This window comes from Martes martes (assembly GCF_963455335.1).
Source record: "Martes martes genome assembly, chromosome: 16".
NCBI classification, from domain to species: Eukaryota; Metazoa; Chordata; class Mammalia; order Carnivora; family Mustelidae; genus Martes; species Martes martes.
In genome coordinates this window covers 38,366,199-38,393,417 of record NC_137904.1, presented here as the reverse complement: position 1 = coordinate 38,393,417, position 27,219 = coordinate 38,366,199, and the positions used below count along the sequence as shown (strand labels likewise).

General features: G+C 41.8%; 1 protein-coding gene across 1 annotated transcript in view; it reads right to left on the bottom strand.

The window, feature by feature from the left end:
* Window positions 1–27,219, bottom strand: part of CA10 (carbonic anhydrase 10) — a 495,353-nt gene that overhangs the window by 275,206 nt on the left and 192,928 nt on the right. Inside the window, exon 3 of the mRNA XM_080826757.1 lies at window positions 6,386–6,528. Coding sequence (XP_080682883.1) covers window positions 6,386–6,528 — 143 coding nt within the window. The remainder of the gene's footprint in view (window positions 1–6,385; window positions 6,529–27,219) is intronic.

The following is a 27,219-nucleotide window of genomic DNA, read 5'->3' as shown; positions in this document are numbered from 1 at the left end:
ACTTAAAGATAGCTAATGAGTTCCAAATGGGAAAGAATACTTATCTATGAAAGTTTAATATCACTTATCCAATAAAAACCAGTACCACTGTAACATATTTAGATGGCAAAATGGATCTATCTTTACATTTTCTTCAATCTTTCAAATGTGGAGCCAGAATGTCTAACATTTAAAGACCCCCCCCACCCCCCGCAAACAGTATTTCATTCCACCTACCTGTCCATGCTAACTCACATTCTAACACTCCATAAAGCCTGGTTCAGCCAACCCAACTTCTTACCACCACTAAATACTAATGTCAAAATGATTGATTTGCTAATTAATCATTTCACTACCTCCTTAGGATCTCTTCCACTATTATCTCAAGCAGTTATTTAAATCAGCTAGTGTGATTTAATGTCTGTATATCTATATTTTCTCCCCTAATATAACGTGAAGTCCTTGAAGGAACATAAATGCCTTACTCATAAAAGGTTTCTTAGCATAGCAATGTAGACACTGCCATGATTAATTGTGGTCAACTAAATTTTGCTTTCAGGTTCATGGGGAAGTTTAAAAATAGAGAAGTGATAAGATTTTAGGCACCCAACCAATTCACAGTCATTATTTTTTTCAACATATTTTGACCACGTTTCAGGAGAAGTACAATAACCGAAAATTAGTTCCTAATGACAGATTCTGTTGATCGCAAGGTTACTTTTCAGCATGGGACTTTCTCATATTTTTCCCACCTTGAATCAAAGCGACTTTTTACTGATTCCACATAAACCTTTTGTTTGTTAATCAAAGGTAGTCTTGGTTCAGTTCAAATCAACCAGCACCATCATAGATAAACACAGGGATAGAAAATGAAAATATGAAAGCACATTTCTCAGGAGGAGCCCTTAATCTAAGACGGGAAAATGAGGTGGGTAAGACTGATGTACTATAGGTCAAGGTTCAGGTCCTAAATGGAAGATAAGCAAGTTACTTAAGAAGGCAAATGAAGAGGGATTTCACCAGTCATGAAAGGCATCAAGAGGAGTGTTGTGGCAGGGGAAGCACTGGAGCCACAGAGACCGAACGAGACAAAGGTAGGGATGGGGAGTGCTGAGTTACAGAAGGTACGTAAGGTGAAGGGTTACATTGTGGCCAAAGCACAGATGGCAGGGAAAGATGAGATATGGTCAATTAAGAAAAAAGTACCACAGTCTTACTGGAAACAAAGGTAGGCATAAGATATAAGAGGAATAAGGCTCTGGAGGGGAGGTTTGGGGCCATATTGCAAGGACTATGAATGCCAGGTTGAGACATTTATATCTAATTTATATCTAATTTTTTAATTATTTTTTTAGACATTTATATCTAATTTTATAGGTAATGATGAGTTTTATTACCTCATATTCATTTAATGGGAATGTGCCAATGGTCATGTAGATAAAAGGTATAGCCTTCTGTTGGATGTCATCTAATCGCCCCTTCACACCTACCTTCACCTCATCCTGTGGCCTGGAGGCTGGCTTATGTAGACTGAATCAACAGTCTTGTCTTGGTCTCTGACTTCTCCCCAGAGGGAGCCTGGCAAAGGGCAGGTGGGGAGGAGTGCAGCTGGGGTCTTCTATACTCAGCTCTGTCCCTGTGCTTGCATGAGATGGCAACCAATCTCCTTGAAAGGGTCGTCTTACGTTCTGGAAGTCAGAGGTCAAAAATAAGTTTTGCAGGGCTCCAATCCAGGTTTTAGCAGAGCTGTGTTCCTTCTGGAGACTTCAGGGAAGAATCTGTTTCTTTACCCTTTTCCAGCTTCTCGAAGCTGCCCACATTCTTTTGGCTCATGGCAGCACATCACTCTGACCTCTGCTTCCTCTGTCATATCTCTTTTTCTGCCTTGGACTCTCCTCCTCTGTCTGTTCCTTGTAAGAACCGTGTGATTACAATGGGTCCGTCAGGATAATAGAGGATGACCTACCCATTTTAAGATGTTTAACTTAATTGCATCTTTCAGATAGCTTTTGCCCACATAAGATAACATATTTGTAAATTCTAGGGATTAGGAGTAATATATATATATATATATATATATATATATATAATATATATAATATATAATATATAAATAATATATAATATATAATACCCTCTCCTAAGTTTTTACATATATATGTATGTATATATGTATATATATATATGTAAAATATATGTATATATGTAAAATCTTAGGAGAGGGCATTAGTCCACCTACCACATTTGCCAACTCTAAGTATATTTTTGCCTAAAATAAAGGGATGAATTAAAAATCTATACATGTTTTTCAGATTATTAAATTAATGCTAGCTTGTTATAGAAAATCTAGAAGCTTTAAGAAAGTAGAAAGAAACAATATTACTCTTTTTTTTTTTGAAACAATATTACTCTTAACACTGGTCTCTTTTCCATGCATAGCATGGATACTTTTTAAACAAATCGGGATCATTAAGTGAATGATGTTAGATGCTACCTTTTACATTTAATGTATCATGAGCAATGCTCATGTCACTAACTCCTGAGATGTCCATTTTATTAAAAGAGCAGAATGATGAAGAAGGATGCCAGAACTGATTTTTGGTTACAATGGCAGGATCAGCAAGTGATTTCCAACTCCATTTTAATATGCTTTTTCTTCTCTTAGATATTTCAGATCAGTAGAGAGGTTATCTACAAACTACACCTCTTCCATGAATGCTAACCTCATCTCTTAATCCAGAAAGCCTCCAGCACCCATCTGTCTCAGAGAATGCTCCAGGCAAATATCTGGAAGAGCTATTATACCCCAAAATGATTAAGCCAGGCCATTCATAGTTTGCTATTCAGTAACATTCACACTCTACATTGTTTTCACATTTCCAGGAAGCTTACTTGGGTGAACAGCACACAGAAGTTAAGACACAAACACATAAGGTACACTCACTTTGGTGTGAGGAAAAAGACAAGGAAGGTAAAAAAATATGCGAATCTGTACAAGTCCATTGACTACCAAGGGTCTCCACCTTTAAAACAGTCCATCAGGCTTGAACTGAGCTTAAAATACCAGATGAATCAGAATCTAATTTCCCACATACAGGGATTTTAAATGATCTGAGACTGTGAAGGAAGAATTATCTCCACCTGCCTACTCTAATTCCTGGGTTCGCTCAGTAGCTTTCTCTAAAATAGATTAATTAACTCCAAGATTTAAAAAAAAAAAAAATTGTTTAGACTATTAGGAGTCAAGTTGAATGGGGTCAAGGGTGGGAGACTGATTCCAAGGAGAGATTCTTGTGACCATATGCAACCCAACCTTCAGTGAGTATTGTTTAAAAAGCACACTTACTTTAAATTTTGCCCATAAGAGTCCTATGTGTCAGATATGAACGGGGTTAAAAAAAAAAAAACAAAACACAACACTCTTGTTCAAGAAAACAAAAACAAAAACAATCCCAAACATTGCTTAAGAATTACCACTGAAAAGAAGTAACCCATAAAGTAAAAGAATGAGTACAATGAAAGAATGAGTACAAAGAAAGAGTACAATGAATATACTCCATTATATCCAAGACACAATAAGTTTTGATTGTCATATATTATTATTCCTTGTATTCTTGCATTCAGGTTGAATTTCAGCCCTTGCCCATGCTAAGATAAGCCCTTAATTCATGATTTGATCCCCATGCTGGGTCAGACACATTAAAACGAACACAGTAACATAAGTCAGAGGCTGCGGCGGGGCCACTCACGGGCTTGGGCATAAGGTACACTGAAACACAAGCAGGAATCATGCTCAGGGATAAGAATGTGACATAAAACACATAATGACTGGGACGCATTTAACATGCTGAAACCCAACAGACCTCAGACTTCACACTGTGGCACCTGCCCACGTTCTACAAAACCTCCCAGTCCAACAGGGTGGTCTTTACATCTTTTGATACCTATCTCTTCCAGGCAAAACTAAATTCATGGGAGTGATCTGAATACTCACTTCCAAAATAAGTCTCCAACTCATTAAACAGCACCTTTAAAAAGCTGGCAAGCGTGGTTTAGCTACTGTCTATCACGTTTAGATATTTCATTACCAGTTAGTTTATCCTCCTACCATCTATATTTTATTTTCCACCTTTCACTAATGTAAAGGAAACCACCAGACAGTTCTCAGCTCTCCAAACAGCTGACAACACAAATCGTGCCAGATATAAATATTTACATCGTCGAGAGTAAATGTTTCCAAAATTCCAAACTCCAATGCATTTGAAAATTGATTTGGATCAGGTACACTTTACTGAATTGGAAATATAAAAAAAAAAAAAAATCTGTCAGCAACAAAAAGAAAAACCAAGCCAAAACTTATGAGTGCTTTTTAACACCAGGTAATTGTCCCATCTCATCTTTCCCAATAAATTTTAGGAGAAGCTGTCTTGAATTAGTTATTTTTTTTTCACATCAATATTTTCCTCTAAGATGGGCTGATGGAAAAGTGAAACTTATGTGTCCATTATTTGCATCAGTTTGCCACCTTTCCCATCCCGTGTCCAATGTACTCTTTACCTAAAAATGCTTCCATCACTTGCTGTAACTCAGGAGAAAGATCCAGTTCCTTAACACAGCCTCTAGATTTGGCCTCATCTTCCTTTTCCATCCTTACCTCCCACCTCCTCCTCTTTGATCTCTGTGCTTCAGTCTTGCTGGTCATCTTTTATTTTTATTTTTTTTAAAGATTTTATTTATTTATTGGACAGACAGATCACAAGTAGACAGAGAGGCAGGCAGAGAGGGGGAAGCAGGCTCCCCGCTGAGCAGAGAGCCCGATGTGAGCTCGATTCGATCCCAGGACCCTGGGATCATGACCTGAGCCGAAGGAAGAGGCTTCAACCCATTGAGCCACCCAGGCGCCCATTGCTGGTCACCTTTTAGCTGATTTCTGAAACTCAGGTACCAACCCTCATTCTGCATTTTTACTGCTTCACCCTTTGTCCAGAATACAATTATTCCCTTCATCGCCCTTTCCAAGAAGGAAAGAGTGATCAAAAAATCAAAACTGCAACTTGCCTTTTCTGAATACTGGTCACTGAGCCTGTCCATGGCCATGACTTGAAGGAGAGAGGTATGTGTAGAACCCACGGCAAGTTCCCTTTAGAGTTTATAAAAATAAAACTTCAAATGGAACGGTAATTTGGGTAGGTTAATTTCCATGGAATCAGAGCGATAAACTACATGACCTACATAGGACTCTTCTAGAAAAATGCTTCTCAAGTCATATTCAAAACAGCAGACAAACACTACATAGAGAGATAGTCTCAATCATGTGCAAAGCCTTTTAAAACCTGCTTTGTGACCTGAGTCAAAGTTACTAACATCTCTGAGAACCGTCATTAGAATTTGGGTTTAATTTTTTGTTTGGTTTTCTGGGGACAGTTATTTAATAGGAAAGAATACATTCCAATATATCAGAAGGAGAAAAACTTTCTTACAAACTCCATGGTAAGTAAGGCAAACGGACTGAATAAGTAGAGGGCAGAGCCTCAGGAACGCAAACCCTGGAGAATCGGCTGCCAGCAGTAACAAAGGCTGTCCATAATTTTAATCCCGATTTCTTGGACACACATGATTTTCCATTCCTCTTGAGTTCACAATAACTAAATCACCTTCAAACACAATTTGCTGTGTGTGTGTATTTCCCACCTTCAATGAACTACTCAACAGTAAAAGGTAGCCAAAAAGAAATTAACCCACAAGAGAAATGCTAGAGCCCAGCAACAAGAAACCCCACCGGCATTATGACCTTCTCAAAATTAAGGAGGAGCATCTCACGGTGGTGGGGGTGGGGCGATGGGAGGTGGGGAAGGAGGGACGTTGGTGTGAGAATCACAAGGTATAGCTCAGCATTTCTGGGCAAGAGCTAGGATTCTTAGCCAGCCAAGATGCCCCTAGAAAGATTAATTATTGATTTTCTTATAAATCATCTAAGGTCATTTTTGTTTTTCCTTCCAAGATGATAAATTTCTGATTTTACTTTTGTTAAAGCAATTTCCCCCCCACTTTGCTGAGGTTAAAAGAAGCCCCAGTAAAGAGGTTTCTGAGAGGAGGGATTTTCCCAGTGTGACATCCCTGGGAAGCAACACTGCTTTCTGACCTTCATGAGGTACCAAGGGATAAGGCCTCAGGCAACCTCTAGGGGGTACAAAGTAATTAGAAGCATGAGGGTTTGACTAGCTAGGAAAGAGAAAGCACAATTCAGACATAATTACACTAGTTGGCAGCAGGCCTGAGGTCTGTGATTTTACTCCTAGATGGAAAGGCAAACTCATCAGAGAGCTGGAGACCCAGAGGACTGGCTTTCAGAATCAGCATCTCCCGACATCCTCGACTTCACAATGGAAGCACCATGGCTGCTTACCTTCCTGCCCCCAGTGTTGATGCGCAGGGGTGTCAGAAAGGGGTCGAAGATCATGTGACTGGTCTCTATGTTGACTGGTGACTGCCGTTTCCCCACAGAGCAAAGATTCCAAGCTGAGTTCACCAATCCCCAGAAAGAAGGAACTAGAAACAAAAAGAAATTGTAGAATTAGTCTGGGTGGAAGTTTTAAGAAACAATGCAAGAAGAGCCATGGCATCAAAATGGTGACATCAGAAAGGGCCACCTGGCGTTTCCCACCCATAGAGACCCTTGGGTGTCACTAGGGTATTTTCCCGGCTTGGATCTTGGTCAATTTCTCTAAGTTTTACCTTCAGATTTTCTCATTTCAGACCCACTCATCTTGGGGCCTCCTTGAGTACAGTTAGCATGAATGCCTTAGTGGAAAGATGGCATAGCCCACCCACATGATCTTTTGAAGTACACCAGATATTTAGTAATTCCTGAGCTGATGCTCTGCTTTTCCGTGTGGTAGGAATGATACGGGAATCACTCTTGTTCTATACAGAAGGTATTGAAAGCTTTTTAAAGAAAGTAGCATGTGACATACACAAGATGTTATTCCGTGAGTTGTCAAAACCAAACTGAGGGAATGAATGAATTTTATGACCCCCAATCAAGGCCAGACAGGAGCTTGGCAAAATGACCTTGTCTTTGTTTAATCCAGCACTGTGTCACTAATCTAATGTACCAGTAGCTCAAGAACGTGTTGGTTTGATAGGCAGCATGGAGTGCTGGGTGCAAATATCCAAAGGGGAATTGTCTACTTATCTTCCATGCCACATTAAAACATCTATGAAAATAGATTTCTATGGCAATTTCCAGTTTTTTTTTCTGCTTAAGAAAGTTAGCAGAGCAGGGGGAAGCAATTATTAATTTTACATCAGTGAAGATCACAGACTATATCTTCAGCCTTTTTCTGCCGCCCACCCTCCTCCATGCTCAGTATTTCCACTGAGGCTCTGGATCCATGTGTCCACTATGTGGCTATGAGCCTATATGGTTATTCATTCACTCATCCATCCACAGTGTCCATGGACAGTACAATGAGTTCCTGTTGCATGCCCAGCCCTGGCTTAGGTAAATTTAGAGTAAGGCAGATATGTGTAAGAATGATTACCACTTTGTAGGGAGCGGGGTGGAGTGTTGCAGAATGAGGTGAGTGGGTTATGAATCACTAGGTGAGGGGCACCGCACCCTGACACAGTGGGTAGTGGAGTTAGGGAGTGATTTCTAGAGCAGATGAAACTAACAGTCAGGTCACAACCCTCCCAAATGCACCTGTCCTCTCAGGAACTCAAATTTAATTCAGCCTTTATTTTAAGCAGCCAACACTCCTTCTCATGTCACGGATGGAGAAAATTGAGGCGAGAGAGGAGTAGTGCAAATACCTACCAAACATACTCTATAAAAGACCCATATTTCAGGAGAAGAATCAGGCTGGAGTGTATGTCTAGTACCACCGAAATCCAAAATTCTACCAACCTTTTCTTTGTTACAGGCCCTTGTTGGGCAGAAGGGGGAGGAAAACCAAAAGCAAGTTTCTCAGATTCTTAGAAGAATGTTTCAACACCCAAGGGGGGCTTCCTTGTAAAATACGGCAAATACTTAATTTGCCTTAACCCATGGCAATAAGCCCATTGGGTGGTTCTTCCATTCCTTTTGGTTTAAAGACTTTAAGTTGGTTTTCCAACTCTAACTGATTTTCAAATGGCAGCCATGGGTAGACTAATAAATGGAGAGAGAGAAGCAGAGGGGGTGGGAGTAGAAAGAAGAGAGGAACCTGTACCTGTGTTCCTTAGCACTTTTATGTCCCATCAGTATTTAAGTCATGTTATCCCTACAAGTCACTGAACATCTTTAGAAGGTAGCATGCCCTAGCCAAATGATAATATTTAAGGAAGCTCTTGAATTAAACATGCATTTTTAAAAATATAAACTTCTGTCTCCTCTATACTGCTATTTTTAAATCACTGACAATCCTATACTTACTCCTCAATCATTTCCAGTTTGTTATGCAAATAAAGGCCCCGTCAGGCCTGCTCCTACCCATCTTTGTCAGTGATGCACAGAAACGTGGCAGATAGGAGGATGCTGGGATAAGGCCATGGCACTGCCCCAGATGAGCTGGGTGGCTTTAGATATATCATTTATCTTTTGGGCTTTCATTGGTCTCTATAGCCTTAATGGTAGGCTGGATAATGGTCCTCCTTCAAAGATGTTCACATCCTAAGATGTTAAACTTCCGTAATAAATGACACTGTGTGGAAATAATTAAGGGTACTGAGATGAGTTGATTATCCTTGATTGTCTGGGTGGGCCCAATGTAATCCCAAGGGTCTTTTTTAAGAGAGAGGTGTAGGAGCGTCACAGACATAGAGAAAAATCTTGGGTGGAAAGAGAAGGCAGAAATACTGGCATTGGAGAAGGAGGAAGGGGATGTAAGCCAAGGTGACCTCTAGAAGCTGGAATGGGCAAAGCAATGGATTCTCCCCCCTTGAGCCTCCAGAAAGAACACTGGCATGCTGATCCTGATTTTTAGCCCCGCAAGGTTCATTTAGGGCTTCTCACCCCCGGAACTATAAGATAAATAAATTTGTGTCATGTTAAGCCACTAAGTTGTAGTTACTTGTTATAGCCACAACAGGAAACTAATACAGCCCCCTTTGAGCTTTAATACTTCTTGAGACCCTCACCTCTTTGACAGTGGGCCCATCTATGATGTCTAGGGGGCTTCCCCCAAAAGGCAGCTACATAATAAAGGTAGTGAGAGCTAAGTGCAGACTGCATTTCATCTATTCCCATGAAAATCATTACCCAAAATAATTCCAACCCCATAAATGGGTTGCAAGACTGCTAATATATGGCAACATGGGGAGGGAGATGCTCCGAGCCTTACTAATAAACTTCACACCCCGAAAGCAGCCCCGCAAAAACACAAACAACAAAAACTTTATGGGAACATCTGCCTGGGCTTTTATTGGGCATGCCATTCTTTATAACAAACAGTTTCAGGGTTTTATATTCCCACTTCACTACTGAGGCCTATGAGTCTGGTTCCAACCACCTGCTCAGACAACGGAGGAACAGCTGAGAGCCACTCGCCCCTGTTCATTAGCTCCACTCCTGAAGGGGTATCTAAGTTTGCTCACTACTGGACTGCTCATTTTCTTTCTTTCTTTCTTTTTTTTTTTTTTTTTAGATTTTATTTACTTACTTGACAGCAGGAGAGACAGCGAGAGAGGGAATACAAACAGGGGGAGTGGGCAGGGGGAGTGGGCACAGGGAGAAGCAAGCAGGCTTCCCACCGAGCAGGGAGCCTGATGTGGGGCTTGATCCCAGGACCCTGGGATCATGACCTGAGACGAAGGCAGCTGCTTAATGACTGAGCCACCCAGGTGCCCCTGGACTGCTCATTTGCAAATAAGCCATGAATTACTCATCTTTCAGAAATAGAAGGTGCCTTACAGACCATCTGGCCTGAACACACACACATGAAATGAAAGCCTTACCAGCAGAGGGTCAAGTCCCTCCTTCCTACTAGGCTCCACAAAAGGGCAGATTATGGGAGTCAAGGAGTATCAGAGTTAAGCATGGTCTTGGCCATTTTAAGACTCTGCTCCCCGTTTCTCTTTTGGCAAATCAAAAGTAACATTGGTAACTATTTTCTGGTTAAATTAAATGTCAAGTGCAGAGACTCAAACCAACCTGCTTTGGACGTCAACCATCGGAAACAAAATGAGGATTTTTAAAAAGCCATACAATGGTGGCTGTGTTAGAGACAAAGGCTTCAATCCAGGCAAGAGGGGATGGGCTTGGGTCTCCTCTGCAGGGCCATCAAGGAGATCTAATGGGGACGACCACTCATGAAGAGCACCTCTAGGGATTGGTGTCCTGGGCCAGCTGGGCTGGGGAAGGTTCTGGTCCAGATGAAAGAAGCCCATGCTTCTAGAATCCGTGTTAAGTGTTGGGACAATAGCGAAGGTGTCAAAACTAGTCTAGGGAACTTAGCTGCCCAAAGGACCAGACTCAGATGTCTGCAAATGTGGTGTCATCTAGGTTCTAGGGAAATACATTAGGAGGAAGCCTCTGGAAACAGGAGGGCATGGAGACGCCACACTTCCTGCCACATGGGAGCGAGCTGGCAGACTCCACCTGCACAGGGAGGCTGGACATGTGAACCGAGGCTTCAGGATTTAGAGTGAGAAACTCTCCCTCCGGATATGGGCAGAACATTATCACCTGATTCTGACACTTAACCATCCTCCATGCTATTGATCCTTCAGGTTGCTACACACCCCGTGTCACCCCTGGGAGCAGAGGTGGCATCACGAGATGCTATGACACAGCTTCTACTTCCAAACTGAGAGAATCACTGTTGAATTAATTTTCTCTTAGTTTCCATGACTGTCCCCATAAGTCAAGTTTTTAAGCTCTGTGTCATTTTTTAAAAAGCATCAGTTATAGTGGCGTATTGGCTAATGCTGTGTCTTTTTCTAGCCCGACTGGCTCAATGTATCATTAAGAAAAAAACCCTCAAATGTAAATAAAGCAAAACTGAGTGAGAGTCATTCTAACCAATGAATGGACGACTGGTCTGAAATTGTCTGAATGGCATCATCCCTGGTATCCTTTTCCCACAATCTTCTAATTTACATATAAACTAGAACACACAACAGACCTGGATATTTTTGCAAATTAATTTTCACAGAGCCCAAACAATGCCCCTTAAGGGCTGCATCGCAGCTCTGTGCTATTTTGCCAAAACATCTCCCCGATGGCAATGCTGTATTGTTACCATAAACTACAAATCCCAAACAGTTTTTTGGCTCTGGGAGCAGCGAGCTATGAAAGACGCCCAGTGACCGCGATTTCAGCTGCTTAAAATATGAGCCTTGGAAAACCCAAAGCAAAACCCATCAGCCGCTTGTTCAAAACCAGTGAACCAAGAAAAAGCCCCAGTTTGGTTTATTAACACATCATGGTAACCCCCATACAAAAACGGAAAAGTTCTCACTGAAACAAGAAACCGGTCAGGAGAGCAAGGAACCAGAGGACTCAAGTCTGATATTGAGAGTTACAATTTGCCCTGGGACTCCTTTTTTTTTTTTTTTTTTTTTTTTGGATCCTAGAGATGATGGCCCAGCATCTGTCTGAACTCTTAGACATCCTTTTTATTTATGTGTCCTAAATTTTCATTTCTTGTCTCAGCAGAACTTTCATAGCCCATGCGGTTGTGGGCAGGGAATTTGGCACTGGGAATTAATTCATGCAGCTTATGTGAATTTGCTAAATCCTAAAGGAGGAAGACAAACTCACTTAAAAAGTGTCTACTGGGGTGCCTGGGTGGCTCAGTGGGTTGAAGCCTCTGCCTTCGGCTCAGGTCATGATCCCAGGGTCCTGGGATGGAGCCCCGCATAGGGCTCTCTGCAGGGATCCTGCTTCCCCCTCCTTCTCTGCCTCCCCCTCCTTCTCTCTGCCTGCCTCTCTGCCTACTTGTGATCTCTTTCTATCAAATAGATAAATAAAATCTTTAAAAAAAAAAAAAGTGTCTACTGACAGCCTGTGACATGCCAGGCATTAGGCTTGACACCCAGAACTCACGCAGCAAACATTTGCTGAGGACCTATTATGGATCAGACCCTGCTATCAGTTCCGGGTAGTTTAGCAATGAAGGAAAACAGCTCCCAGCGGGGAATACAGGAGATATTGTTTATTATTTATTATTTGTTATTTATTTATTTATTATTTATAGTTTATTGCTTATTGTTTATCTCCACACTTGCATTTATCCACGGAGTTAGCATTTCCGGTGAGCACGCTATAGAGACAATTAAGATGGTCAACGTACTGGGACGCTTGGATGGCTCAGTTGGTTAAGCGTCTGCCTTTGGCTGGGGTTGTGATCTTAGGGTCCTGGGATCGAGCTCCTCATTGTCATTGGGCTCCCTGCTCAGCAGGGAGTCTGCTTGTCCCTCTCCCTTGACCCCTCCCCCAGCTGGTGCTATCTCCCACTCTCTTTCTCTCTCTCTAAAATAAATAAACAAATAAAAATCTTAAAAAAAAAAAAAGATGGCAATGGATTACAGAATAAAGCATGGATAGGGACATAACCTAGAATGGTCACAGATAATTTCTCTGGAAGTGACATCTAGTAGCCGTGGAAGGATTGAGAGGAGTCGTGCCTGAAGAGTGGCGGGGAAAAGTGTGTCCCAGACAGAGGAGCAGAACTGGTCTTGGCAGAGAAGAGCCTGATGTGTTCAAGGAACCAAGAGGAAGCTGGTTACCTTGAACCGGATGAACCAGATGAGAGAAAAGGTGAAAGGAGAGGAAATTGGCTGGGTAGACAAGGGACTGATGTTTCCAGACTCTGCTGCCCATAGTGAGGACTTTGTACTTGACTCTAATGTATTAGAAAGCCACTGAGAGTTTTAGGCATGGGAGAACCATGAATTGATTGATGAATTAAAAGCATGTATCTGCTTGGCTGGAATACAGCCAAGAGTGAGCTTGATTATCCTTAGAGTAGTTGGAGTGGGAAAAGAATCGGTTCCCAAGCAACAGTTGGGTTTTTACGTGAATTTAACCCTATTGCTTTGGATCTGTTTAAATTCTATCTCAAAGGCAGAACTAATTGAATGTTTTAAAAACTATTCTCGTCAGCATATGTGCCAATAAAAGAGCATTTTTCCTAGAATCCAACGAGCGCTCGAAGTCCCCATTCGAAGCAAGGACTATTTTCATGGAGAGACTCCGCTAAGGCAATCTCTTTTTGCTTTCAAGCAATAAACTAAGTCCCCAACTTTTCGGCCAAACGAAAGCAAATGAAAGATGGGAAAATGAATACTGGCATAAAACGTATCTTTGGTGAATTCAATCCTACAAATAAAGCCTTCCACTTCAATACAGCAATCTCTACTTTAGGGTTATAAAGCACATGAATACATTTTAAATAAGAACTCATATCTCTCCCTTGCTCTTTTCCTCACCAGTGCTGATTTACTGTTCCTTTCCCTATTCTCTACTGTAATAAATCTCCACTTTGAGCCATTATTAATAAGCATGTTTAAAATACCCACTGCTGTAGGCTTTTGGCCCCTTTCTGATTTCAGATTTATTTCATAGGAGGAACTGCGTTCGAATAACTCTTTTGCTTCTGGATTCTTCTTCCGTTGCTCGTCCTCTGGTTCGTATTTCGTAAAGGGCATCTAACAGGAGCTTCTCATTCTCTCACTTGGGGACTCAGGGGTTGCAAAGTAACCTGCTTAACACATAATCATTAAGTTGTGCGTTCATTTGCAAATTAACGAAACATCTCCACTGAGTCAGGTTAAAAAAAAAATGCCCGCACTCTTAAGGACACTCCATAGAGGGGGAAGATAGGCACGCTAACAAACAGTTATCATAAAACATGGTAAGTGTTACAATTAAGGTGTGTGCATATTAAAGCTTAAATGCAGAGAGGGGAGTAAATGGACTCTGACCCCCTCCTCCGGTGCTACGATAAGCCTTCTTACTGGAGGGGATATTGGAGTTCAGTCTGCAGGTATGAGCAGAGGCTGCAAACCACAGAAGTCTTAGAACTAGTTAAAAGCCGAAAGTTCTCCCTTACGCAGAGAAACTTGCCATTCTTAGCACCTAGGACACACTATCACGGGACTCTGAATAACAGTTATGCAGAGAGAGAGAGTTTAAGCCACTGGATCTTCTAATTTCTCCGATCTGGGGGCTGTTGTACAGGAGAAAGATCATGAGCGACCATATCCTCACCACGGAACCTTGAGTAGGTGGCTACACTTCTGTAGTCTTGGTTTCTCCATTTGTAAAATGGGGGTGACAGCTGCTTCAGAGAGGTGCTGGGAAGATTAAGTGGGAACATGTTTATCAAAGGTCTAGCATTATGTGGTTTTTATAATAAGTATTCTGTAAGGGTTGGAGAAGGGGTCCAGTGAGGGGATCCTGGAGGATGATGAGGGTCCCCGACACTGGTCCCACCACTGCAGCGTCCCAAAAAGGGAAAAGGTGAGAGACCCAGACAGGAGAGGGGAGGAGAAGCACCTTTCAGGTGCCCACACAGCCCAACCTGGACTCAGAGTTGGGTGCTGTCTAGATCATAGGATTGACCGCTTAATTTCACACCCTGAAGGCGCCATGTGCAATTATTTCTTGAATCCCTAACTCTCGATGTCTGGATGAATTTGGGGCGGGGGGGTTGGCGTTGGTGAACAGTAATGTGAATCACCCAGAGTGTTTTTAACTCCAAAGACAACCATTTTTATTTTGCTTTTAGAAGCTGTTGGATTAATTGTTTGAATAGCACCTTCATCCACCTGTTGGTTCCACTGTGGGGACTGGCTCGCATTTCTGAAAACATCACTGGAGGGGGTAGAGAAAGGAAGGAAGAGGTGTGCCGATCCCATACCATAATCTCTGTGCCACGGACCTGACATATCTTATCTTCCTAATCCTCCCTACAACTCTGGGAGATCCTATTATCATTATTTTATAGATGAGAAAAGTAAGACTTAGGTTATGGGACTTTCCAAGGTCACTTGGCTATTCAGTACAGTGACTAGAATTTGAGATTAGTTCCTTTCTTTAGAGCAAACAAACAACCAGACAAAATCATGCATGATGGTAGCTGGGGAAGCAATGCCCAAGTGTTTAGATCAAGGGGTGATTAACTCCCTCTTCTTCCTTCCAGGGACACCTTACGGTAATTGATGTGAACACTTGGTCAGGCATCTTTCACTAAGCTCACCTACGCATGCCTGAAACATATCCATACATTTAGAGAGGTTCTATTTGTAAAACTATTTATTTATTTAGCTCCCGTACTAGTGGGGTTGGGGGTAGGGGTGGGTTGGGGGAGAGAGAGAATCTCAAGCAGGCTCCACACTCAGCACAGAGCCCAAAGTGGGGCTCGATCTCACAGGATCATGACCTTGACCGAAATCTAGAATCAGATGCTCAACCCACTGAGCCACTCGGGCGCCCCTGTAAAATGACTTTTTGTTTCAAGTAACAATATGTTGTGGATGTCCTTCCTGTCAGTGCTCCCTAGAGCTTCTCACTCATGTGTTAGGTGACAGAGCTTCCACAGTTCGGATGTACTTCTCTTTTCTCAGCCATTCCCTAGATGAAAGACAGGAAGGTGATTTCCATCTTTATTTTACCAAGCTTTTCATATACTTTTCACACGAATGCCTTCATTTCGGGAGGAAGGATCCCTAAAGGTAATACTGTCCAGTCAAGGTAGGCACATGTTTTCACAGATGCCGCCAGTTTCCTTTAAAAGATACCGACACTGTCTATAAATATTTATGTTCCTATCAGCTATGTGTGTGTCCCTTTCCCCCATAATCTCCATAGCTCTGGATGTTATTTATTTATTTGTTTATTTATTTATGGGGATCTAACAGGAAAAATGAGATCTCATTGATTTAATTTGCATTTCCTAACTGCTGCTGAGGTTGGGCATCCTCTCACACGCTCATGAGCTATCTGCATTTCTCTTCTGAAAATATTCTTCATGTGTTTTTCTCTGGGTTATTTATATGTTTCATATAAATTTTTGCTGTAATTTGAACTGTAGAAACATTTACTCTTTGTCATGTGCTGTAAACATTTTCTCCTCCTCACTTGTTATCTAGTTTTTAACCTCATTTTGGGTATTTCTATACTGGCATTTTTAAATTTTATATGGGTGGATACGCTGATCTCTTTCTTCATAAGGTTTCTGAGTTTCCTCTATTACTTAAGAGTGTATCTCCAGGTACAGATTATAGAAATCTTTCTAAATTATTAATAACTACTTTTATTATTATACTTTCTATGATGTGACTTTTAAAAAAAAAATCTGTAAGAGATGAAGTTGCATATGCTATGATGACGGTCTAAGATTTTCCAAGATAGAAAGTGAATAATGCCAGCACCATTTATCCAATAAATCATCTTCCTCCACCAAAATGAATGTTACTTTAACCACATATTAAGTTTCCATATACATTAGGTTTGCCTCTGGACTTTTGAGCTTGTTCCACCTAGTATTTGTGTATTTCTGCGTCTGTGCCATATTGTTTTGAGTATAACAACATTTATGGTAATTTATAAGATCAGACTTCCTGATCAAAAAGCCTATTCTTGGGGGCACCTGGGGGGCTCAGTTGCTAAGCCTCTGCCTTCGGCTCAGGTCATGATCCCAGGGTCCTGGGATCGAGCCCTGCATCGGGCTCCCTGCTCAGGGGGAGGCCTGCTTCTCCCTCTCCCTCTGCCTCTCCCCCTGCTGGTGCTCCCCCTCTCTCTGTGTCAGATAAGTAAATAAAATCTTTTTTAAAAAGCCTGCTCTCTTTCCCTGCTACCTCTAGGGGATCAAAAATATCTGAGCTCCAGGGTAACCTGCTAGGATTAGTGATTGTAGATATGGAACACTGATGTAGTGTTCTTGGGGACACCAGGTCGGTAGAGTCTATGTTATGTGACCCACCTATGAAGACAGGTAGTTATGCACTTGAATCATAACTGACAGAGAAGACAGTGCTTGCCCCTTTCCTCAAAAAAGCACTATAAGTGCAAAAGGTACACTCAAAGAAATTCCAGAATGGACTCCTTGGAAGACAGGGTACTGAGATAGAAATAGCACAGCATTTAGGGCCTGTGGAACTAGGTCCTGGTTCTGCTAAAAAAAGTCACATCTACTGAGTACTTCCCATGTGTTCACCACCACACTAGGCATTTTTTCATTCATTAGCTCATTTAATAATCTAGGAGGCAGATCTTGTTATTATCCTAATTCTTACCAGGTCCTATAGGTATCGGAGGCACAAAGACATTAAATAAGTTGCCCAAGATTTAACCAAACAAAAAACCCAGCTCGCCAGTGATGAAGTCAAGGATTCCAGACTCAGACTGGCTGGCCTGCGTCCTTGATCTTAATCCCTGTGTTACCCTTCCTTCTTGTCCCGGTCCACTAACTTGAGCCAAACACATTTTTCTCTTGAACGTCAGTCCCCTCATTTGTAAAATCAGGATCATAGGAAGATACACTTCACTATACTTGTGTCCATCTAAATGACAATGAAAATTAAAATTAAAAAAAAAAAAAGCAAAACCTGTCATAGTCTGCTTACACATCAAGTCATGGATAATTGCCACTGGGACTAGCCTGGAAAGAGACTAGCTTTACACCAGGTCGTTCCTAACTGTAGCTGTCAGGGACAGCTATTACTTGTCCTGTGTTACAGATGAGGATCTGAAGCTCAGAGAATTGAGTGGTTTAACCAAGGACACTTAGCAAGCACACAGCTGAGCTGGCGGTGACTTGAACCCAGGCCTTACTCTCACATACCACATCGAGCACAGAGCTCAGTAGAACAAAGCTGCCAACATTTTTTTCTCCTCAATATTTTACTTTCTCAGAATTCACTCACCAGTGAGTCAGGATGACTTATTCTTGAGAACCCACAGGAAGGCATAAAACACAGTCTGGGTTATGTAGGCATTAAGCCCCGTGCGTCTGTCTTAGGTTTAAGATTTAAGCCTGACAATGGTGTTAAGCATTATCCAATTGTATTTCGGTGGAAATTTTTCTTACCCCATGTAATTACTGGTGCTTCAGATAAAATCTGAAATTAGTCAACTGAAGTTGGTAATTAAAACCACAAAGAGAAGAATGTCTCAATGCATGTCAATAAACCAGCCCATTAATTATTTCCGCCCATCCAACTTTGAAGAAAATGACCAGCCTGATGTCTCTGAAAAACCACAAGACCTACTTGAAATTTATATAAAAGCTGCATCCTCTTTGCTTCAAGAAGTGCATATCACTAATGTTGAAACAAGCTGGGGCATGAGAATCGAGCACCGGGTAAAAAACATTTTGCCCATGAAAGTAGCTGATCTTCTTCAGCCTTTGGAAATTTGGAAAAAGTTCACTAATAGAGTACCCGGCAACAATTTCCCACAAATTCAAACATCTGGTGAAACCCTTTTAAAATCCTACAAAACATCTGGATATCTTGGACTATACTGTCCTTGATCTAGTTGAATGTGTAAACAACTTCTTTTGCCTCCCCCCCCCCACCCCGTATAAATGCACAAAATCATCCCCTTATACAAATGTCGAAAGGGGGAAAGCTTTGCTACCCAGATGTGTGGAGATCAGCTGAGCCTCGCCTCAGTGCATCCCAGCGGTGGGTATCTCAGCCTTTTGAAATATCTCACTGGGTTCACATCTGTGTCAGCCCACAGAAACCCCCAGCTGTTCCAGTCTGCCTTGAGTCTGGCATGTATATGGGCCTTTTCTTTATCATCTGCACAAATAACAGGTCTCTGTTACCTTCATGATACATCAGGAAAAGTCATCATCATGCCGTCAATGAGTCTTGGGCCCTAAACACAGTGGAATCAGTCACGGAACAGGGAACGAAGACACACAAGTGGTCTGTTGGACTTCTCCTGATTTTGTGCTAGGATGGACTGTCCAGTACGTCTGCAGTGTATTTTCTACTGAGATATCAGATTTAGTTTTTCTGATAGCGTTCCTTGACTAACACATTTAACTTGTCCTCTTACCTTTTTTATTTGACTTTTGCATCAACATGCTTCCTATTAGCACACAAGAAACCACACAGGCATCTTCCTAACTATAGATCTCTGTCAAAATCTTACAAACAATCAAATCTAGGTGAGTTCTTTGCTTTGAAAAGCCCCTTTCCCAACCTTGGCACCTCTAGCCTAAGCCAAGCTCCCCCTGCCGTGTACCTTATTCTCTGCAATAATTCCTGAAATTAATTCCCCAGCTCCAGGGTCCATTACCTCTCACAAATGGGGTGACAGCTGAGCACACAAGGAAGAACCAGGTCTGGAAAGTGTGCCAGATCTGTGGTGCACAACAGAATTTAGTACAGAGCAAGTGTCAGGAATAGGTTCTTCTAGGCTTTCCCTTGTGGCCCTAGAGCTCTGATTTGATGCCACCATTATATTCCCAACGCTTGGCACACAGTAGTCACTCAATGACTCTTTATGAAATGAGTAGATACACAAATGGATGGCTGGAAGAGAGAGAGCAGGATGGTGCTGTCTACTTTGCATTCCATTTTTCTCTTGTGCTAGTTCTGTTGCAGTCTTTTTGTACAATTTATGGAATGAATGGCTGCGTATCATTCTGTTTCATTTCTATACCCTCACAACACAGTGCGCTCATTCCTACTTCTGTGCTTTTGTCACTCCAACTTCCCTAAGATATGACAGACAAGTAAAAATTCCATATAGTCAGGATTATGATGTGACTGTTTCAGGTGTATAATGCGATGATTTAATATGCATACGCATAATAAGATGGTTACTACAACCAAGTTAATTAACATATCCACACAGTTTGCGTGTGTGTGTGTTGAAAACACTTAAGATCTATTTTCTTAGCAAATCTCATGTATATAACACAGTATTATTAATAATCGCCATGCTATACATTAGACGCCTGGAATGTATTCATCTCATAACTGGAAGTATGTACCCTGTGACTTATCTAGCCCCGTTCCCCCACTCCCCTGCCCCTAGCAACCACCCGTCTACCATCTAGTTTTAAGAGTCGGAATTTTTAGATCCCACATTTTTCTTCTTCTTTTCTCTCTTGAGCTTCCTGTAATAAAATCCTACACATTCTACAATTCCTAATTTAAATCCCAATCCCTCCATTGTCATTCTCTACTATTCAAGGTCATCATTCTGGATCTCTAGGGAAGCCAGTTAGATGCCAGACCATTTCATACTTAACTATGCATGGCTATATCGTTCACTGTTTTGCAAACGCATTATTATCATTTCCTAAGTAGAATAAAGCACTTCAAGATCAGAAACTCAAACACAGCACAGTGCTTGATTACAGGGCCCAGGCTCATAAAAGATGATTCATGAAGTGACTGACCAAGATTAAATCTCTCTAAGGGGCTTTTAAATAAAAGGATTTGTATTTGAAAAGACACCAGCAGGGAAACAGATTTCGTGGTATTTTGACACTTCTTGCCACCCAGGGCCCAAACATTTGCCCAGCTCTGGGAAGCTCCTTGCAGTTCCACTATGCAGTGGCTCCATGCCTAGAACGCCCTTCCCAATGGCACATGCAGAGAGCATGTTCTCCTCTTTCAAGATGAAGTTCTCTTTTCCCATCTGCTTCCCCCTCTACTCTTTCTGCTAGAGCCACATGCCCCACCCTGTGCAACTTGGGAACTCCTATCTTCCAATATTCACATCTTTTAATTTTGTACATGCCTATCCCCCCAATCACAATGGACATTTTTTTGAAAACATTCTGTCTCTAAATCACTATCACTAAGCACAGTGCCTGGGGACTAGTAACTTCATAGGTGATGTTGTTTGAATAAAAAACAAATGGATAAAAAGGAGCCAAGACCTGATATACACTAGTGAAAGAGAAGGCAAAGGGTGAGGAGTGGGGCGATCTGTCATTTTACTGAACATCCACTGTATGACAGGCTCAGTATTAGGCATTTACTCCATGTCTGATCCCTTTACCCAGATGAAGTGGGAGAAAGGGCCTGATCCTGGCAACACGGTCTTCTTTATCCAGGTAGTGAAGTATGAATACCAGACATGGTAGGGATTTGATGGTATTCTTATCAAGGCCAAAATTCAAAGTTGGCTTGCCACGTGGAATAAAGAAAAAAGAATGATTCAAGATGCAAAATCAAAGGAAGAAACTAGATGACTGGTGAGATTTGCAGAGGCAGTAGGAAGGAGAATAAAAGAATTTCATGAGTCAGCCAATAAGGCGACAGTAGCATTTTATTCATTTGTATGTCCATGAGCATGGTATGTTCCGAGCTTTCAAAAGTGTAGCCCTGGGGCAGCCATTGGATCCCTCCTTCTACTAATTATGAAAGGTGGACTGAAGGCTACCTCAAATGATCAGACTGCAAGAAGGACTAGAATATTACCGCCACAGGAAACCCTGACACTGGTCAACATGGCTTTAGAACATAGAAACTCTGCTGGTACTTATGTTTCCATTTTGAAGGCATTGCTCATTTCCACACAGTACTGTGTAAAGATTCAGGAATAAACAGATGCAGAAGTGCTTTGTAAACTGTTATACAGTCTTAATTTCTTAATTATTCATGCTTGCAGTGCAGTATGCTTACAAACAATCAGCCCTCTCTTGGTCAGTTGGCTCTCGGAATTTCAGTTTTGTTCTTCTGGCAGGACAACTCAAGCTCAGGTACTAAACGCAAGGAACAGACCTTTGTTGTAATGCTGGCTCAAACAGACAGCATGAGTGTTGGCCTTTGCTTTATTATTATTTCCTAAGGAAAAAAAGTGAGGTACTCAACAAACTATACTCCAACTTGCAGCCTCTCTAGGAGATCCACGACAGCGCACCAAAAGAAATTGATGCCGATTTAAGTGAAGCTTTAAGTGACTGATCCAGCTTCGAAGACTCTCTTGAATCAATGGCTTGGGACATTAAAGTCCAACATCCTCTTTTTGATACAGCAAAAATCTGAAGTTTCCTCATTATAGTTGACGGCTCCCTGGTCTTCACTGAGAAGAATCTGAAATGCCCCAAGGAAACACCAGTTCATGGTGACAAGAGATTAAAGGAGCATTTGAGTTTTAAAGGCCCCAAATGCCTAAGAGAGTCAGCAAGGACGGCTCAGAAATTTAATCAGCAGTGAACACATCCTTGAACGTTTCTTCTGTAAGCAGCCTCAACCTCAGCTCTGGGCCTGTCATAACGCTGTCCCCTCCTGCCTTTCTTGCCTTTGTCTGTGCATTGGGAAATCAGAAAAATCAGCAAAGCCCTCACTTTTGCAACACTTTAAAGTTTATAAAGCATGTTCTCAAAGCATGCAACTCCGCTACTTCCTGTGTAGTGGTACGCGATTTCATCAACAAGCCAATTTAGCAGGTCACTCAAAACCCTTGTGTAGTCCGGGTCACCAAATATGAGAATGTATACCCTCTTCTCTCAGAAGGAGGCAACCTTATAAAATTCTCTGCGATCTTCTAGGAAGCAGGACACGGCACCCAAATCCAGAAGCAATCAGAGGGGATGGATTACTGGTCACCACAGAGGGACACCAATGGAATCTTAGCGTAGTGATGAAGCACTAATTTGGGGGCATAGCAAGAAACTGTGAGTAGAGGAGGCACTCAGTTAATACTGGTCCAAGTGAGGAAATGGGGAGGGGGGTAAATAAATGTTCTAAAAGAAGGGGAAATGGGAAGATGGCTGCAGAGTCAAAGGTCTTTATAGGATGCTCTATGGAGAGTTGACTAATGAATGCAATGATTGGATAATTAACTTTTATTAAGTGCTGACTCTACTTCAAGCCCTGTTCTAAGTGTTTATATATATATATTAACTCATTGAATACTCGCAGCAGTCATATCATGTGAACACAACCATTATCCGCATTTGACAGATGAGGAGACCGAGGCAGAGGGAGCTTAAGTTTCGCAGAGAGAAGGTAATCAATTTGAGATTCAAAGCTAAGAAGTCTGGCTCCATACCTGCACCCCTTAAAAACCAGGTGAGCTTACTCACTTGGAGTCTTGATCTTTAAGGATGCACAAAAATGGGGAGTTTGCCAAAAGACCAAATAGGGACCCTTATACCAGAGATTCTGATTAAATAAATTTACTGTGGAGTTCAGAGATCTGCATTATTAACAAGCAGTCTAGGTGCCTCCTACACTGGTTGCTCCTAGACAGTAAGAATGGGAAAAGCCAGCTGATAAAGTTAACATCTACTGGGAGAAAGCGAGTCTACCAGATTCACAAGGTCAGCATCGTGAACAAGGGCAGATCCAAGGGCAAAAACGTTATCAGCTGAAGGGTGGATAAGAAAGACTAAAGCAGAAACTCCTGCATTGTGCTTCCTGCCTTACCACAGCAGAATGGCATGAAATTTGCTTCCTGGTGGGGATACAGTAGTAATATTTCACAAGGGCCCACCATAGCCCTCAACTTTATCCACCGTCTTTTGGTCTAACTCTTTGTCCTCCAAGCAACCCTTGGATAAATGTTCCCAAGTGTTCTAATCTCAAGAAAGGAAAAAAAAAAAAGTGTTAGATGGTAGACAGAAATAGTTCTGTTACTAAAGGAGGGGAGGTCCTAATTTCCCCATTACAAAGTAAGTTGTCGTGATGGCTTATTTATTGGCCTATGCTATCTTTATAACTACCAATCAGCTCAAACAGTCTGCTCACCTGTGGATATACCAAGATTGTCCTGTTTCCGCATTTGAGAGTCTACGCATCAGACGTCGGGCCATGAGGTTTTGACCAACCCTTGGCTTCCGACACAGGCATTGCCAGCAAGCAGACCACGCCTCTGTGGCAGCCTCCCCTTACCCTTCATTTCTAAAGTAATGAAGAATCCACACTCTTTATTACTTTAGAAACTATAAACAGCATTTAAAAACCAAAAAATGACTTGTGTGCACAGAGATGTTCACCAGAGCATAATTTATAATCATGAAGCACTGGAAACAAATTAAATGTGCAGCAATAATAGGGGGATGGTTTAGAAAATTAGGTGGGTTCACATAAAGAATATTTGTGCCATCGTCAACATAAATTTTAACTACACAGCAAATTTTTATATATTGAAGTATGATGTAAAATATATTATTGCAACAATATTTCAAGTACATGCAATGATGTGTACTGGAGGGTAAAAAATAACCAAAACATGGCTAGAAGTTATCTCTGGGTAGTGGAATTATAGGTGAGTAGTATAGGGACATTAGTACTATGTCCCAAGCTTTCTCCAAGGAAGAGGTAGTATTTTCATAATTAAAAAAATAAATAAATAAAACAACACAAACAAAAAATCAAAGACTGCTTATTTGGGCCAAATTTTAATCTTCCAAAGAATTCTGTTCTGTTAAACTGAGATTAATTTTCTTATTATATCTGTTTCAAAGGTAGGAATGATTAAAAAAAAATGATAATAGAAACCCAAAAGAGAAGAAACCTGTCTGCCTCCCTGCACCAACTTTCCAAATTTCTGGGATGATCTGGGCACACCCAGGCATAAAATGCAGGTGACGCCTTCCCTAGTAAGAAAAGAAACGGGGATCAGACTTAGCTACTGCCAAACGGGAGACATCAAGAACCTCAATATATTGAGCAAGAATTCTTCCTTTTCATCCCTGCCCTCGGACATGAGAAGTTAATAGGGATTTAGCTAATTGGCTGGTGTTCATCCTAATTCGCTAATGAATCTATTCCAATCTCAAGGAAAACCAAAGAGGTGGAAACAAATAACAGGAGGGTTCCAATGCTGATTGATGTTTAGAAGAGATTGCATTTTAAGTGCTGGGAGGTCTGAGGTCCTGAGGCTCAGAGCATTAGCTCCCTGAAGGGTTGGGGCTCCATCAAGGAAGGGGTGAGTTTACCTGCCGGGACACCCTAGGTCTTCCCGTCTCTTTGAAGACAAACTGAAACCGATGGCACACGTTTGATTTTATTATCTGACACAGAATTCAGCTTCAGCAAAGGCACACTCGCTCTGGGCTGCAAACAGAAGTTCCAGCAAGGCTCAGGCTCTTGGATCACACGGTCACCAGAATCTTCTAGAAGGCGCAAGGTAAATCCCTTGAAACTGAGTTTGCTCTCTCTTTCCTCACACCAATTAGTTCTGCCATTTAACACAGGGATTAGCAATCTCATTGCCTGGGACTGATTCATCAAAGGATCAGGATTATGCTACTTAGTGGAGCTAGTCTTCTGCAAAAGTTTGAGGTAGGTGAAATTGGTTTTTCTTATCTCTTCACCTGCCTTTGCAGTCTCCTTCCTGTCCTGTTCCCTTCCCAGGGCGTCTGTGTTTCCCTTGCTCACTTCCTTGTGGTCTGCCTCTGCTACCACAATCATAATCTGGACTACAGCTCGGCCTTTATGATCACACACATGCAAACACACTCTTAGGAGGGGTGGAAGAATGCTTGAGACTAGTGTGAGATCAGAGTCAGGCCAGGTGAAAACTGACAGAAGGAAAAGTATAAAAAGTTAAAAAAATATATATATATATATATACATACACACATACACAGAGTGGAGGGGTGCCTGGGTGGTTCAGTGGGTTAAGCCTCTACCTTTGGCTCAGATCATGATCTCAGGGTCCTGGGATCGAGCCCCGTGTTGGGCTTTCTGCTCAGCAGCGAGCCTGCTTCCCCGCCTACTTGTGATCTCTGTCTGTCAAATAAATAAATAAAATCTTAAAAAAAACACAAAAAACAAAGTCGAAGAGAATATGGGAAAAATCATATGGTGAGAAGAGCTAATGGACCACCAACACTGACCTCCAGATCAGGTGACAAAGGTCCCAAGGCTCAGGCCATTTGTTACTGCAGCAAATGAAAAGACTCCAAGGACAGCTGGATTCATGAAACATAGAATGAAGTCTCTTCTACGTTTGTCCCTTTCCATTCCTTCTGTACACCTTTTGAACCTCCTGTCTAGTCTGAGATAATCACCCACAGGAGGTCTTACAACATTCAGTTTCTCCTTGATTTCCTTTCCTTGGCACTGAATCGTCATTTGTTTGTTTGTTTGTTTTTTAAGATTTTATTTACTGATTTGAGATAGAGAGGGAGAGTGAGACAGAGAGCACGAGCTAGGGGAGGGGCAGAGGGAGAGGGAGAAGCAGGTTCCCCTCTGAGCACGGAGCCCAACATGGGTCTTGATCCCAGGCCCCTGGGATCAGGACCCAAGCCAAGGTCAGATGCTTAACTGACTCAGCCACCCAGGCGCCCCATTCCTGGCACTGATCCTAACTGCTACATAGTTTCCTGGGGCCTCCTTCAGTGAGGCTTTCAGACTTTCCACTATCCGGAAGGAACTTGTCTTTGGGGCTTACCTCCCCCTGCCCTTACCCCCACACCTTGGCCTCTAGCTGAACAAGAACTGTCAAGCCCAGGTGACCTGGGGCTTTCGTCTCTTCAGCAGAACCATGTTCCTTCCCTGATACTCCTACTCATTAAAAAGCCTAGTCATTCCAAGGCTGGACTCAAGTAACTCTTTTTTCGGGAATCTCCCTCAATGCCCCCTTCTGCCTCATGAAGTGTCCTCCCTTTCTCCTCTGAAATTCTGTTGTATCCCTTATATCTCTCATGTCACTTCTTACAGTATCTCTTACAAGAATGGTAGAAACCATGTTTTTATGTCCTAATAGTTCTTGTAGCTTATGGTCTAATTAATGGGATACCAGTGGTTTGATGAATGCATGAACTGAACGAATGCCGCCACGCCACAGGATGGAGTGTTCTCTTACTCTCGCTCACTCTCTCCTGCTCTCAAACGCACACACATATACACTCACATGTTCTTGTCCATGAGGACAATTCAGAAATCTTAATCAAAATATAAAAGATTGATAAGCAGAGGGGAAAATAATAAAAAAAAGAAAGAAAGAATGGTTAATACTCCCATTCTCTCAAATAAGACAGATCTTTTTCTACTTGGCTTTTAGAACATAATTAATTACGAATTCCTGTACTTGAAATCCACCCCATTCCACAGAGGCCTTTGGGTTTGTTTTTATAATGCAAAATCTTGATTTTAGGATGTGCATCTTCCCATGGAAAAAAAATAACTTGATCTAGACTTTCCAAGCTACCTTTATCAGGCTGGTGGTAAAAGACTCAAAGGAAGAGCCCACATTTCCGTAGAAATTGGTCAACGGTAGAGTGGTACATGGGAGGGCCTCATTCAATCTGACAGCGGTTCACCTACCTGAAGTTTGTAAACAGAGCATCTGTTCTCATTGGTATAGACATGACCTTGTGGGTC